Below are 12,692 nucleotides of genomic sequence, written 5' to 3' on the forward strand. Positions count from 1 at the left end.
TAATTTTTCTTGCTTGGATACCTTCTACTGATCAGCTAGCAGTCCCTTCCCTGCCACTAAAGAGCTGAATTAATATACTAAAATGAAACCAGGTATAAAGAGTGCCCTTTTTCCAAAGGGAAGGAAAATTAATGACAAGAAAAGGAAATTTTTTTTTTAGCAGCTAACTTACAAATATAAAACCTGGATAAATAAATGGTGCAATGATCGAAATCTGCTAATTAACACTTTTTATTGTATTAGCCGAGAGACTTTGGTAATATGATGTTATCCTGAGGCATTAATGAAATTATTTTTTTACTACAGTTTTATCCTTCTAAGCCCTTTTGGTGCTGGTTCCCCTGTGCATTTGCTATGCTGATGTCTGATACTTGAAGTTCCATTGACACCAATGGGCTGGAAGAGGTTTTATTCTCAAGAACTGGTCTGTCCACTTACTTTACTAGCCATGAATACACTTAGGATTTCCAAAGTTTCTTAAGGAGTTAGGTGTGCAGCTGCTATTGAAATTCAGTGCGGGTTGAGTGCCCAACTCCCTTAGGCATCTAAGAATTCTAGCCTTTTAAAATAAAAAGACAGAGGATACAGGGAAGAAACACCCTGCATTGTTTTGGGTTTTTTGTTTGTTTTTCTTGCTGAACTGCACCCGTAATTAATGCTCAGTTGCCGTTTCCATGACAAATCCGTTTCTTGGAGATTTATAACTCAGCTGTTTTCATTTGTCAGGCTAAAGCTATGGAATGCAGGTTGTCAGTCCAGATGGGAAACCTTTGCTTAAATAGAAAGCAAAGGAATAAATGTGTTAAAGTTTTTATTTAAGATAGGCAGCCAAAAAGTAGGATCTGAAATCTTGAAATAGGTCTTTGAACTGCTCTTTAACTAGAGAGGTTAAACTTTAAAATCTGAAAACTAGTACGCATGTTGTCCTTGGTGTGGGTGTATGTACGTACTGTGTGGATTTCTAGTGCACCTGCCACTGGTGATGCCAAACACTTAACCTTTTTTTCTTTAAAATGGCCAGATTATGTATCTTTAATAAGCAATAACTGCAGGCAAGTAGCTCCTTGTTCTTGTATGTTGCTAAAACTTGTCGATAAACACATAGTCGCGTACTTGATGGATGGGCCTGATACATTACGAACGCTTGCATTGTAATGACTTGGAAACATTGTTAGTAGAACAAGTGGGACACCTTTCTTTGCTGTTGCTGGTGCCATAGATGTGGGTGAGCAAGCTGGCCCCTATTCTGGTGGCACAAAAGGGACTAAATCTGGCTTAACTGGCATTGTGAGGATTGCCCCCGCAGAGGGGAGATCCCCAGGTGGTGTAGAGCTAGTTTGGTCCTCTGAAGATCTCCAGCTGCCAGTTGGCTCCAGTTTTGGTAGGTGGCATAAAGCCATGTTTGCCTCTGCCAGGTATTGAACCAAGTGCAGCTCCGCCAGACCATAGCATCTGGTGCTTTGTATTAATGGGAATGGCACATACAATGCATCGGTGTGTTAAATTATCTGGACCTGATTAAGTCTTTCAAGGGAAAAGGGGAAAGGTCAATATATAATATTATATATTAACATATAATGTCAACAGAAGTTGGTCCAGGAAAAGATATTACCTCACCCGGCTTGTCTCTCTCATATCCTGGGACCAGCACAGCTACAGCAATGCTGCAAACAACACACGAATGGACATGTATTTGTATCTGCCCTTATTGTGAGATGTGGTATTGGGAATCCATACCAACAGAGAATTTATCCCTGGATATTCAGCCATTGTCTTCAATAGTCGTTCTAAAATCAGACGGCTCACTTTTAAGTCTTGTTCCACAAGTTCAAATGGTAGCTTTTAATGCTTTAATGTTGCCCTGTGAAATATATTGAGAAGTTAGGGATGTCAGGATTTACAGAGTGCTGTAATAAAGCCAGCCTTGTAAACCAAAACAGTGTCTATCAGGATACAATTGAGAATCCAATACCATAATTTATTTTGATTGCATCTGGAATCTTCTGTTTGACTTCAGAAATAATGAAAGAAGACCTGAAACATTTTGTTTGTTCAACTAGTATTTGTCCTAGTCAGAGAGATGTCCCAACCCCCTTCCGACTTCATTCTTTTCTGTTTGTTGTAAGGTGTTTTGGGACACTGTAAATACTTCAAAAAATCCGCTTTTTAAAAACTGACAAAAATTGTTTACATGTTTACTGTTTGAGCTGCTTTTTCCTCTGTATTAACGCAACTCTCATTTTTTAAGGTGAGATATCAAAGCCCTGAATCATTAAAAATGTTGACTTTAAGAGCACATGCACATATGCACAGCTAATAAAACCTTATAGTCCCCTATATTCTCATTCACACTCTTCCTTAATAGATCTTTTCTTTTTTGTACATTTGTAAAGGGAAAAGCTTGAATTCTTGTTTGACCAGTGAAAATGTTTATGGCTGAGTTATGAGCTCCGGCTGCTGCTTCAGTAAAAGTTGGCACACAAACTTGCACCCATGCATTTCAAAGCGATCAGACTGCTAGCTTCTGTAACAAACAGAACTGCAAAATAAGTGGAGTGAGGGCTGATAATCTTATCACAGACTGAACAGATTACGTATTTATGAAACTTTTGATAAAGAGGAGGCTTAAAATTTCCTTCCTGGGCTGGAGTTTGTCACGCTCTGGAATTTAGAGCTTGTGCATGGAGATTAAGGAAGCGTTTCACCATGATCTTCTGAAGTGTCTTGTGGACACTTCACTTAATGGTACTAAAACCTAAGCCGTGTATAGCTTTTGTTTATGAATCATACTGGCCCTCTCAACAAATGTGCTGTGTGGAGGGGGGAAATGTGTGGAGGCGTAGAGCAGCCCTTTTGGTGCTCCCACTGTGGAGCTGCCTTCAGGGACTGAGGGGAGGAGCCACGCTAAACAGCATGCTTACAGCCACAGCTGCAGAAAATCCATGGGGTATAGCATGGAAAGTTGCCATGGCCGAGGGCAGGGAGAAGGAAGAAACCCTTAGCTACAGCTGGCCAGGATCCAGATGTTTGGGGGCCCATTATCTGTGGATGCCCAGCTTTATCCATGTGTTGTTTTTTTAACCACTTTCCTCGTGCATCTGTACTTCTACCCATTCTACAGACTTGAAAGGGAGAGTGAGTGAACTCTGGCTCCATTTTTAAAAATTATGCTCTTCTCTCTGGGCTTTTGGAGCTCCTGTCTATAAATGTGTTAAACTGTGCTCTCATCTGTTTCTTTCACATCGGTATCTTTTGTGTCTTATGGGACAGACTTCTGGTTTAAAGTGTCATGGTTTATATAGAAAGGAGGACAAACTCCTCAAGTTTGGGCTGGTATCAAGGAAATTCTGATGATGCTGTGGGAAATTTGGGGGGTGATGTGTGCTAGATCAAGGCCTTTCCTGGTTGGTAAAGGCCACTTTGATAAAGGAATGGCTTCCTTTAAGGAAGCACTTCTGAGACATCTGTGCAAGAAGCCATCAGGTAACAATTTTGCCTGTTACTGACCTAATTCCATCCTCCCTTTTCGGGGAAGATGGTTGGGAAGGTTGAGTTACAACAGTTCTGGCAGTGGCAGGAATCAGAGTCCCTCAACACAGTCTGATTTCCGACCTTGGTATGGTGATGAAATTGTGCTAGTTAAGTTAGTTGATGAGCTCCTCTCATTGATGAATGCAGATCAGGGATCAGATCCTCAACTGGCATAAGTCAGCATTAACTTCAGTGGACCTATGACCGTTTAGACCAATTGAGGATCTAGATCCAGGAATCCAGGTTGATTCTTTTTGATCTATCAGCTGTCTTCAATACTGTGAGCAGTTCATACTGTTGGTGAATTGTTTGTGGTCTCTGACAGGAGTTGACAGAGCTTCCTTAAAGTAGCTTCACTTATTTTTATCTGTGATCCCATAGGATCATACTGGGTGATTGTCTACCCCAAGACACACTGATGGGGGATACTGTAAAGTTCTTTCTCTCTTAGGCCAGTAGGTATGGGCTATGGTGGCTCTAGTTCACTGACACTCAGCCCTAGATCTTCCTTCCATCCAGCCATCTTGTTGTAGCTGAGCACATCATTCAATGCCCAGATGAGACTGGGCGTTTTGGATGAGGCCGAGCTGTCTGAGGCTCAATGCAGAAAAGACAGAGATGATGTTCGTAGGTTGGTGGAAGTAACCTGAACAATTAGCAGAGAATATATCAGTCCCTTTGAGGGTGGGCGCCTGTTCTCTGTTTTGCAGGACTTTTGTCACTCCTGGATGCAGCAGTTGTCAAAATCATTTTGCCATCTGTGCTTGGCGAAAAGGAATACCAACTTTTTCTGTGGGATGCAGACCATGCTATCATTCTGTGTGCCTTATCTCAAGATTAGATTACTGCACTGCAGTCTTTGAGGCTACACCTTCAGATCAGTTGGAAGCTTAAGGGTGAAAGCTGGGTCCTGTTGAAGTTACTGGAAGTTTTACTCTTGACTTCAGTGAAGCCAGGATTTCATCTCTTCTCTTTCAGAGCTAAATCCTACTCCTTTTGTGAGAGACCCTCATGAGTTTGTTAGAGTATTTATGAATCAGGGGAGACAGAATTTGAACCCACAGTGATTAATTTGTTTGTTACCCTGCGAGACCAGGGTTGGGCCTGGCCATTGTGGCCACTGCTCCTCGTGCTTTCTAAACTTGGATGCATCATTGAAGAGACTTTGCTGGTCTATAGGTAGACAGCCGTGATGTCATATTAGCACATGAAATGATCAGTGTACTGAAGTGCTGCTAACAGTGCTTCTGGAAACTCTTGAGATTTTTTTTTTCTCCTCCCCCTAGATAATTCATCCTACTTTGCTGAAACTCTGATAACAGCTAAGAATGAAGCATGAAAGCCCTGCTCTGGACCGGCCGTTGGGCTTACACCCGATGCACAATGAAAATTCCTCCTTTTTTATTTTTAAAAATTAAATGTTTTGCATACTAAACATGAACTCTGGTTTGGAGAAGGTGGATGGCTATGTCTCTGCCCTTACTGCTGTGAAATCACCCCTTTGATGGTAGTCCAACATTATCCCTGGGCAACTAGGACAACAGATGGAATCTGAAGATGGTACTGCTCCAGTGATAAAAAAGTAAAACTTAATGAAGAAGGAGCACCGCCTCGGAGAGAAGCAATAAAGCCAGCATCAACACATATTCCATTTTCTCTCCTTCAGTTTTACATTCTGTGTAATACACTTTTGGTAATCCTAGAACTGTAGCATACCATCGTTCATTTTTTCCAATCCTTTTAAAAATCTACTTCTAAACCAAGTGCTCTTAATTGTTTAAAAATTCTCATTTGTAGAAACCGTGGTGGCAATTAACGGTATTTCCGTAACTTCTAAAGTACGTTTTTAACATGCGCATGCAGAATATGGGAGTTCCTACATAAATTCTGGTCAGATGGGAATAGTTGCTATGGTTAATACTTTTGGACATGTAAGCCCCTGCTTTTTTGGTCAGATCTTCTTTAATTTGAGTAGAAATAACTTTATGAATTATACATCCCATATGGATTGGACATCTCAGAAACTGCAATACTTGAACTGTCTTCTGCTTGCATGTGTTTTATGTCTTCTGCAAGGCTGTTCAGAAACTGGAAAAGCTACTGTTTTATTTGAAAGTTCTTGCATGTAAGAGGGGCAATACCGGTTATCTTAAAGCAAAACCTGTTGACTGTAATTTTTCCTTGGGGACAAAATGGTATTAGCCCTGTAATCAATGGCGTAAATCTCTTTGCAATGGAACAAATGGTCTCTTCAGATCTAGGCAAGATTTGAGAAATTAGACTCCTTGCAAGGTGCTTGAGAAACTTCTACAGCAGCTCCCAAGTGGATAGGCCTTTGTCCTCAAGGAAGAAGCCTGCCTCTGAGGGTTATCCATCAACATGCTGCTAACATCACTCTCTGCTGCTATAAGTCAAAAAGAAAACTTCACAGCTGTGTTTTAATGAGTCGTCGGCTTTTTCTAGCGGTCCTTTCATTAGTGATGTATCGTTAGGCAGACCAACGGCACGCAACTTCAGTGTAGATTTGTTGCCCACTGAATCGTTACATATGTCTTGGCTTTTGAGTAAATTCGTTTCATATCTATTACAGGAATATAGTGATAGTGTGAAGACTTGGGAAGATAGTGAGGTAAAGTAAAGAAACTTTTATAGCTATTCAGAGTTTCCTTCTGATATTGGCACATTTCAAATCGTACTTCTGACTGTGTGTTAAAGGGGGAACAAAAATGTGAAGTTAGGGCTAGTTCCGTCCTTTTTCTTTATTTTTTTATATCCATTATTTAAAGTCCTACTTTATTGAATGAAATGAATGAAAACTCAGACATATATGTCTGTGCAAGTTCTGCCATAGAGTACATTACAAATACCATAGAGTGCAGGGCAACAAGCCAATGGAAAAGGAAGAGAAACTTTTCAGATAGTGACCCTCCCTTACCTGATTAACTGGTGTGAACACAATTATGTAAATGTTCATGGTTAGACTCCAGTGTTTACTACTGGATAAACACTGTACTCACAGAGTTAATGCTTTCTCTTTAAACACAATTGTGTGGAAAAATTACGCAGTAGCATTGCACCTGAAGTCAGTGATTTGAAGATCTCACTGCATGTTGAGAAACCTTTTGGTCTTTTTCTTTTTTCATAGTGAGAAGAGCATTTGGCTTTCACCTTGAGTATATAGATAAGATATTTACGGAACATAGAAAAAATATTTACAAGACAATGGGCCAGATTCTCCTATTGACTTGTAACCCATGCCACCCAATTGCAATCAGTGTTGTTGCATGGGATATATGCTAGTGGCAAAAATAGTTCAGTAAGTTTTGTAAACTGCAGTCAATTTGCCTTTCTGATTGCAGAGTCCATGGGTTACAGTTAGTTAACTCTGCTAACTGGAGGTCTGTTCTACACATACACACAGGCTTTAAGTCAATAAAGAAAGGGATGCAAAACTTTTGTTGGGAATGAGGGGGAGAAACAAGTGACCTGGCTTTATATTCAAATGCTTCCAATTATGGGGACTGTTATCTCATCCCAGATAGCTGCAAAAGGAAACTCAAAATACTACTTTGTGTAAATATAGTTATTGCCTGCCTTATATCACTGAGAGTTCTCAACACATCTGGATTGAAAGTAGTTCCAGTAACATTAAAGCATACTATTTTGGTTGGCACACTGAGATTATGGTACATGCCAATTAGTAATGGCTCTTGGAAACAGGCTGCTTTAAAACTCTCCCTGAACTATTCCCTTGAGAAATTATTCAATTAAGTACAACTAAAATTAATGCTCATGGTTTTTGTTCGAATAAAACAAAATAAGCAGCTGGGAAGGGAAACTTTTGGTGTGTGTTCTAAAATAACAGTTGTAGTTAATAATTGTGTATCCTGGATTCAGTGTTACCGTTTGTTTTCTTGGGATCATTGTTTGATTCTGAATAATCTGATGATCGTTTACAGCTGATGGCTTGGGACAGTTCTTTTCCATTGTCTAGGATGATTTGCAAATGTATTAATTAACTTCAGACATAGTATTTGGAGATGATATAAATAAAAGATCCATTTTGCTTGGATGTTTAGCAAAATTTGACTTGGCTATATATCCATCCCTTGTGAACTATTTTGGGTCGAAACGAATGATAGGGTCTATTTAGCTGTGTTTGTTTAGTACCATGTGACAGGTGCGAGGGATATGGCAGTCCTGGAGACATTCCATCGATACACATAGCAGATGATAAAGTACTCAATAGTGGAGCAAATATTTTTCTCTGGTCTCCACTAGTAGGAACAACATATATGTTGTCCTAAAGTACACCAAGCTTACACAGATCCATCACATCAGATCATGGTGGCATCAGGCAGTGGTACTCACCCTCTTCAGGGTGGCCTGGAGACCAAACATTTCAAAAGAACAAGGGTCCACAGTCAATACTTGAGGGGTAGATTGCTCTGCTTTGCTCTACTGCTCTTGTGCCTCTCGTGGGGTATGACAGGAGAAGTAACAACCCATAATTGCTCCAGTGGGAATTCACTTTGTATAGAAGAGTCCCTGGAGGGTTCAGGAACAGTCACAGCTGGCTCCTACCCTTCCCTGCTTGCAATCCTTGGTGCAGGGGGCATACTGAGGAGGGAGGGAAACATTGTACTCTGTCTGGAGCTGATGTGTGGTCCCTAGGTATCTGGATGCAATTTAGAGTAACCCCTGGGCTGGGGCAGGGAATTGGGGTTGTTATCTAGCTGTGAGGGGAAGAGGAGCCATCTTTTACTAGGTGCTTCCCTAAGCAAAGCCAGTCAAGCTCCTGTTTGTAGTCACTGGGGCATGGACGGTCGCGCCTAATGGTCAGAGCGGAGGATCAGAGGCCAGGAATCAAAGCTAGAATCCGAACCGGAGCTGGGGTCAGGAATCCATCCAAATGTTGAGCTGGAATCAGTGTTGAGTCATGAGAGGATCAGGAGGGGAGTCAGTCACATACAGACGTGCCTAGGGTCAAGCCAGGGTCAGGAACCAGGGAACAGTGCCAGGGTCAAGCTGGAGTCAGTCACATACAGTAGCAGTAGCAAAGATCAAACCAGAGTTGGAACAATGGCAAAGTCAAACCAGTTAGGAATTAAGGTTCGGTACAACAGCAGATCAGGAGTCCACTCAGCTGCTTCCTGTGCCGCCTCTTGGCTTAGGTAGTGTGTCTGGGTTAATTGGTGGGGCTGGATGTCTGCTTAAATCAGGATCTTCATCGGTGGAGACTCTGGTGGGCCAGAGTCCTGCTAGCCCCCTTCCCCTTGTAGTTCCAGAGAGCTGTTGGGTGACGGGTGGTCTGGGCACCACTTGGAAATGCATGGGCCTGGGTTCAAGACCTGCAATTCCTCACACTGTCCTGCTCTGCCTGGGAATAGGTAATGCAGCAGCCAGAGCTACCATCCTCCCTACCCCATGATGCAGTGGGGGAGCAGCTTAGCGATTACAACAGTGGAGGAACAGCAGGTTCTCAGAGCACACCCTGCTCACGCCAGAGATGCTGGGAAAGCAGTTGGGGCGGTGGCATGTAGCAGGAGAGCTGATTCAAACACTTAAGTTTATAAATCAGTGTCTGGAACATCTTTAGTGCATAAACAAACATACATTTTCTTTTGAACACCGCAACCTTCAAGGGCCATTGGTCAAACACCCCCTGTATTAGGAGGGGCTCAAAGAACTGTGACAAAAACAGGACAAAATTTCCAAGAGGAGCATTTGATTGGTTCCTCTGCAAATGTTAGTAAATATTTTCCTTAAAAAAACAAAAAACAAACAAACAAAAAAAAACCCACCCCTGGAAAATTCAGTTCTCCATAAAGTGGCCGCTGTGCCAAAGTGGAGATCAAATTGGATCAATAGAGTGTGAATCAGTCCTTTGAGTCCTGCTTCCAGTGCAAAACTTAACAGAGTCATAATAATGGAGTCCCTACTGATGCCTCTGTAATAATAGTTGTATTAAGCAAGGCAAAGTTGAAGTCAATAGAAACACTAACGTACTTTGAATTTTAAGTTTTGGGGGTAAATTGAGAAAAAGCACCCATTTCTACTGAGGCATTGCCCGTGGCACATCACATCACACAAACGTGAGATCCTTGCAAAAACTGGGCACATTAGCTGAGTTGGAGATAGATTGAGAAGCTTGGCTCTGAATTTCCTTCCTGTATTTTTCGCCTTTCACTCCGTATTGATGTTACAGCTGGCATATGGTACTTTAGGTTTCTGATGTACTTACGTTAGTTGCAATCTTCATATCACTGCCATTGAACAATGCTTTCTTTCTTATTAACGTGTAATTGTGAGGTTTGGATGTGTACAGAATGGCATTCAAAGTGTAATTCATTTTCTTGGCATCTTGTTCTTCTCTTGAGGCCCCACGGACCTGGAGAGGGGGAATATACAGATTGGTTGGCTGCCAACCTAGATTCTTGTCTTATTGTTTTTTTTGTTTTTTTGGGGGGGCGGGGGTTGCGAAGCATAAAGTATTATGTATTTTAATTTTCAATATATTTTTCGTAAGGCTAACTCCAATGTCCATATAAAATTGCATATTCTATGACTCGCGCATTGGGATATACTGTAGAGATACATTACGCGTGTTCTTTTAAATTGAAGAATAAATCATTTTGTAAAGATCTTTTTTGTGTGTGTGCTCGCCTGTACTGTTTTTCATGTGGCAGTTTCTTCTTGGCTTTCTTTACTCAAAGGGCAGAAAGAGTGAGATTCAAGACATAGTTGCCAAAACCAAATGAGTCTTTTATGTGTTTTAAATAAATCAGAAAATCGTTTAGTGTAAAGCTTGGTATGAAAGTGGGAACTCGGGCTGCAGAGGGCCTGTTTTCTGTAGAAATTCACTCTTCCCTGGGACTCCATATGTGGTTAAGGAGAATGATAACAAACTCCAAGCCTATGGGGCAGGGGCACACCTGAATATGACATGGGCAGAAACTCTGAGTCATGTTGGGATGTAAAGAAACCCAAACCAAACAAATTCCTTTCCTGCTTCAGGGAGCAGGCTGGGGGGAGACATTGTTTCCTGTAAAAGAAAAATGCTGTTTTCTTAAATAGTGAAGTTTTCTGCTCTCCAGCCCACTGTCTGGCTTGCACTTGTTTAATGGAGTTCTTACTGTGCCTCTCCCTCTGTCCACGCTCCAAGCCCCTCTCTTTCCTGATTAATTCATGAAAAAACCAGGGAGGAAGGGAAATAGTAATAATTACTTTATTTTATAACACCCAGTAGTGTCCTAAGCACCTGATATGTGCCTCATAGGCTGCATTTATTTGGCTAACATATGTCATAGTTGCCCAGACTTTGCCCAACCGAGGACTGCAGTGGCAACTTTCCAGGAGCCAGAGGGTTCCACTGAAGTTGCATAAAATAAAGCGGATTGCAGCTTCTTTCATTAGCAATAGGCAGCTGCTGCCTGCAATGACCCCCCACTTGGACCAAACTGAAGCATTGCGTGCTGGGATCTGTAATATCCGCGACTCTCACTTCTTGATTAAAGTGTATGGCATTTATGCTGATATGTTGCATTTTGACTACTGGCATAGGTTATTGCTGTTAGTCCTTCTAGGAATCAGTACGATGTTAATAGGTAAATTTCATGTCTGTAATGAGATTTGCATGATCTAGAACAACGGTTTTCAATCCATGGTCCATGGACCTCTGGGAGCCTGTAGCCCATGTCTAAGATTTCTAAAGGGGTCCACAGTCCAGTCGAAATTTTTTAGGGGTCTGCACTTGAAAACAAGGTTGAAAACCACTGATCTAGAGTTGTTCAGCACCCCAGGAGCTAAATGGAGAAAGTGAGTTAGAGTGAGGATTGGTGGGACTGACTTTATTATCAAACAGAGACCAAGAAAAGGAGTTGAGGGTTCTGGAGAGTGAATTGGAGCAGTCTGAAGAATGTCATTTCTGTCCTGCCGGAAATTCTGAGGTTTAGAAATTTCATTCAAAATCAGGAGGAAAAGTCAATCTCAGAACTTTTCGCTCAATGAAATATACTGAGAGATTTAGATTCGACCTCGTGAAACATTTAATTTCAACTTTAATGTTTTGACCATATATTTGTTATATATATAATATATAATAATAATAAGGGGAAACACAATGATAAAGTTGACATGAAATGTTTGGGCCTGATAAGAAAAAAACCCTGCAGAAAATGTGACAAAAGTGATCCATTCCCATGAAACCTGCAGTATGGCAACTGAACTGGGATTTGAGAGACTTGGATTCTATACCCAGCTCTGCCACTAGTTTGCAGGATGACCTTGGACCAGTCACTTCACCTCTCCATGCCTCAGTTTCCCCATATGTGAAATGGGGGATAATAGTGACCTGCTTTGTAAAGCACTTTCAGATCTTCTGATTGATAGTTATACAAGAGCTAGTTGATACTATTTGTCACACAGTATTTTCCAGTGGACGACTATTCCATCAGAAAATATTCAACCAGCTGTAGAATGAATTGGCGAAGGAGTCTACGGGGAGAGGGAGAAGGGACCATGATGAGGGGGCTGAGAAATCATGGATATTGGAAATCACAGAGGGGCTTGGTGGAGACACAAATGATGGGGAGCAAGTGGGGAATTTGTAGATGAGGGTGGTGGTCATGGTGTATGGACCCGTGTTTTTTCATGTTAAACAGTCACTGTGGGACAGGTGACCTTATGGAAATAGAGCGTCTAAAAATTGCAGGGTTTTGTTTGTTTGTTTTTAAATCTTATTACATGCAACAGTCTCTCCTAATACCTGGTCTGGGTTCAGTTCAGGGTTTGCCTTTGTGTCTCCCCCAGATCCTGGATGCAAGTGACCAGATGTAGTACTGTGCATATCCATTTCCTTTGGAAATGACTTATGGCTGTGCTAACGTGTGGTATGTCCATCCCAGGGGAAGCGCTGAAATTATCCATGCCACGGCTGGAGAGAATGAGAACGACTCTTTTTTAGAGAAGGCTTGAATGTGTTTCTGAATTTAAGTAAACCAGAGAAAGTTGGGTTTTTTTTTTTGATTTCACTGTAGTTTTCTACAAAAGCAAAATCTTTAAGCAAAAAGAGATACAGAGTCTTTAATAGTTTATCTGAAAAGAATATTGTAACTTTTGTTAAATTCAGCTCAGCACCATTTTTATTCCCTGCCTTCTCC

The 12,692-nt window shown here is 41.4% G+C and overlaps 1 protein-coding gene across 10 annotated transcripts in view; it reads left to right on the forward strand.

Annotated features, from left to right (window-relative positions):
• STX8 (syntaxin 8) overlaps positions 1–12,692 on the forward strand; it is a 175,017-nt gene that overhangs the window by 90,452 nt on the left and 71,873 nt on the right. Inside the window, exon 7 of one of the 10 annotated variants that reach the window (XM_037913374.2) lies at positions 4,818–10,492. The exons of the other annotated variants lie outside the window; for them this stretch is intronic. Within the exon in view, the coding sequence (XP_037769302.1) occupies positions 4,818–4,870 (53 nt within the window). The 3' untranslated portion in view covers positions 4,871–10,492. Of the gene's footprint in view, positions 1–4,817; positions 10,493–12,692 lie in introns of those variants that run through there. 10 annotated transcript variants of the gene reach the window in all.

The sequence above is a fragment of the Chelonia mydas genome, chromosome 14, assembly GCF_015237465.2.
Source record: "Chelonia mydas isolate rCheMyd1 chromosome 14, rCheMyd1.pri.v2, whole genome shotgun sequence".
Classification (NCBI taxonomy): Eukaryota; Metazoa; Chordata; order Testudines; family Cheloniidae; genus Chelonia; species Chelonia mydas.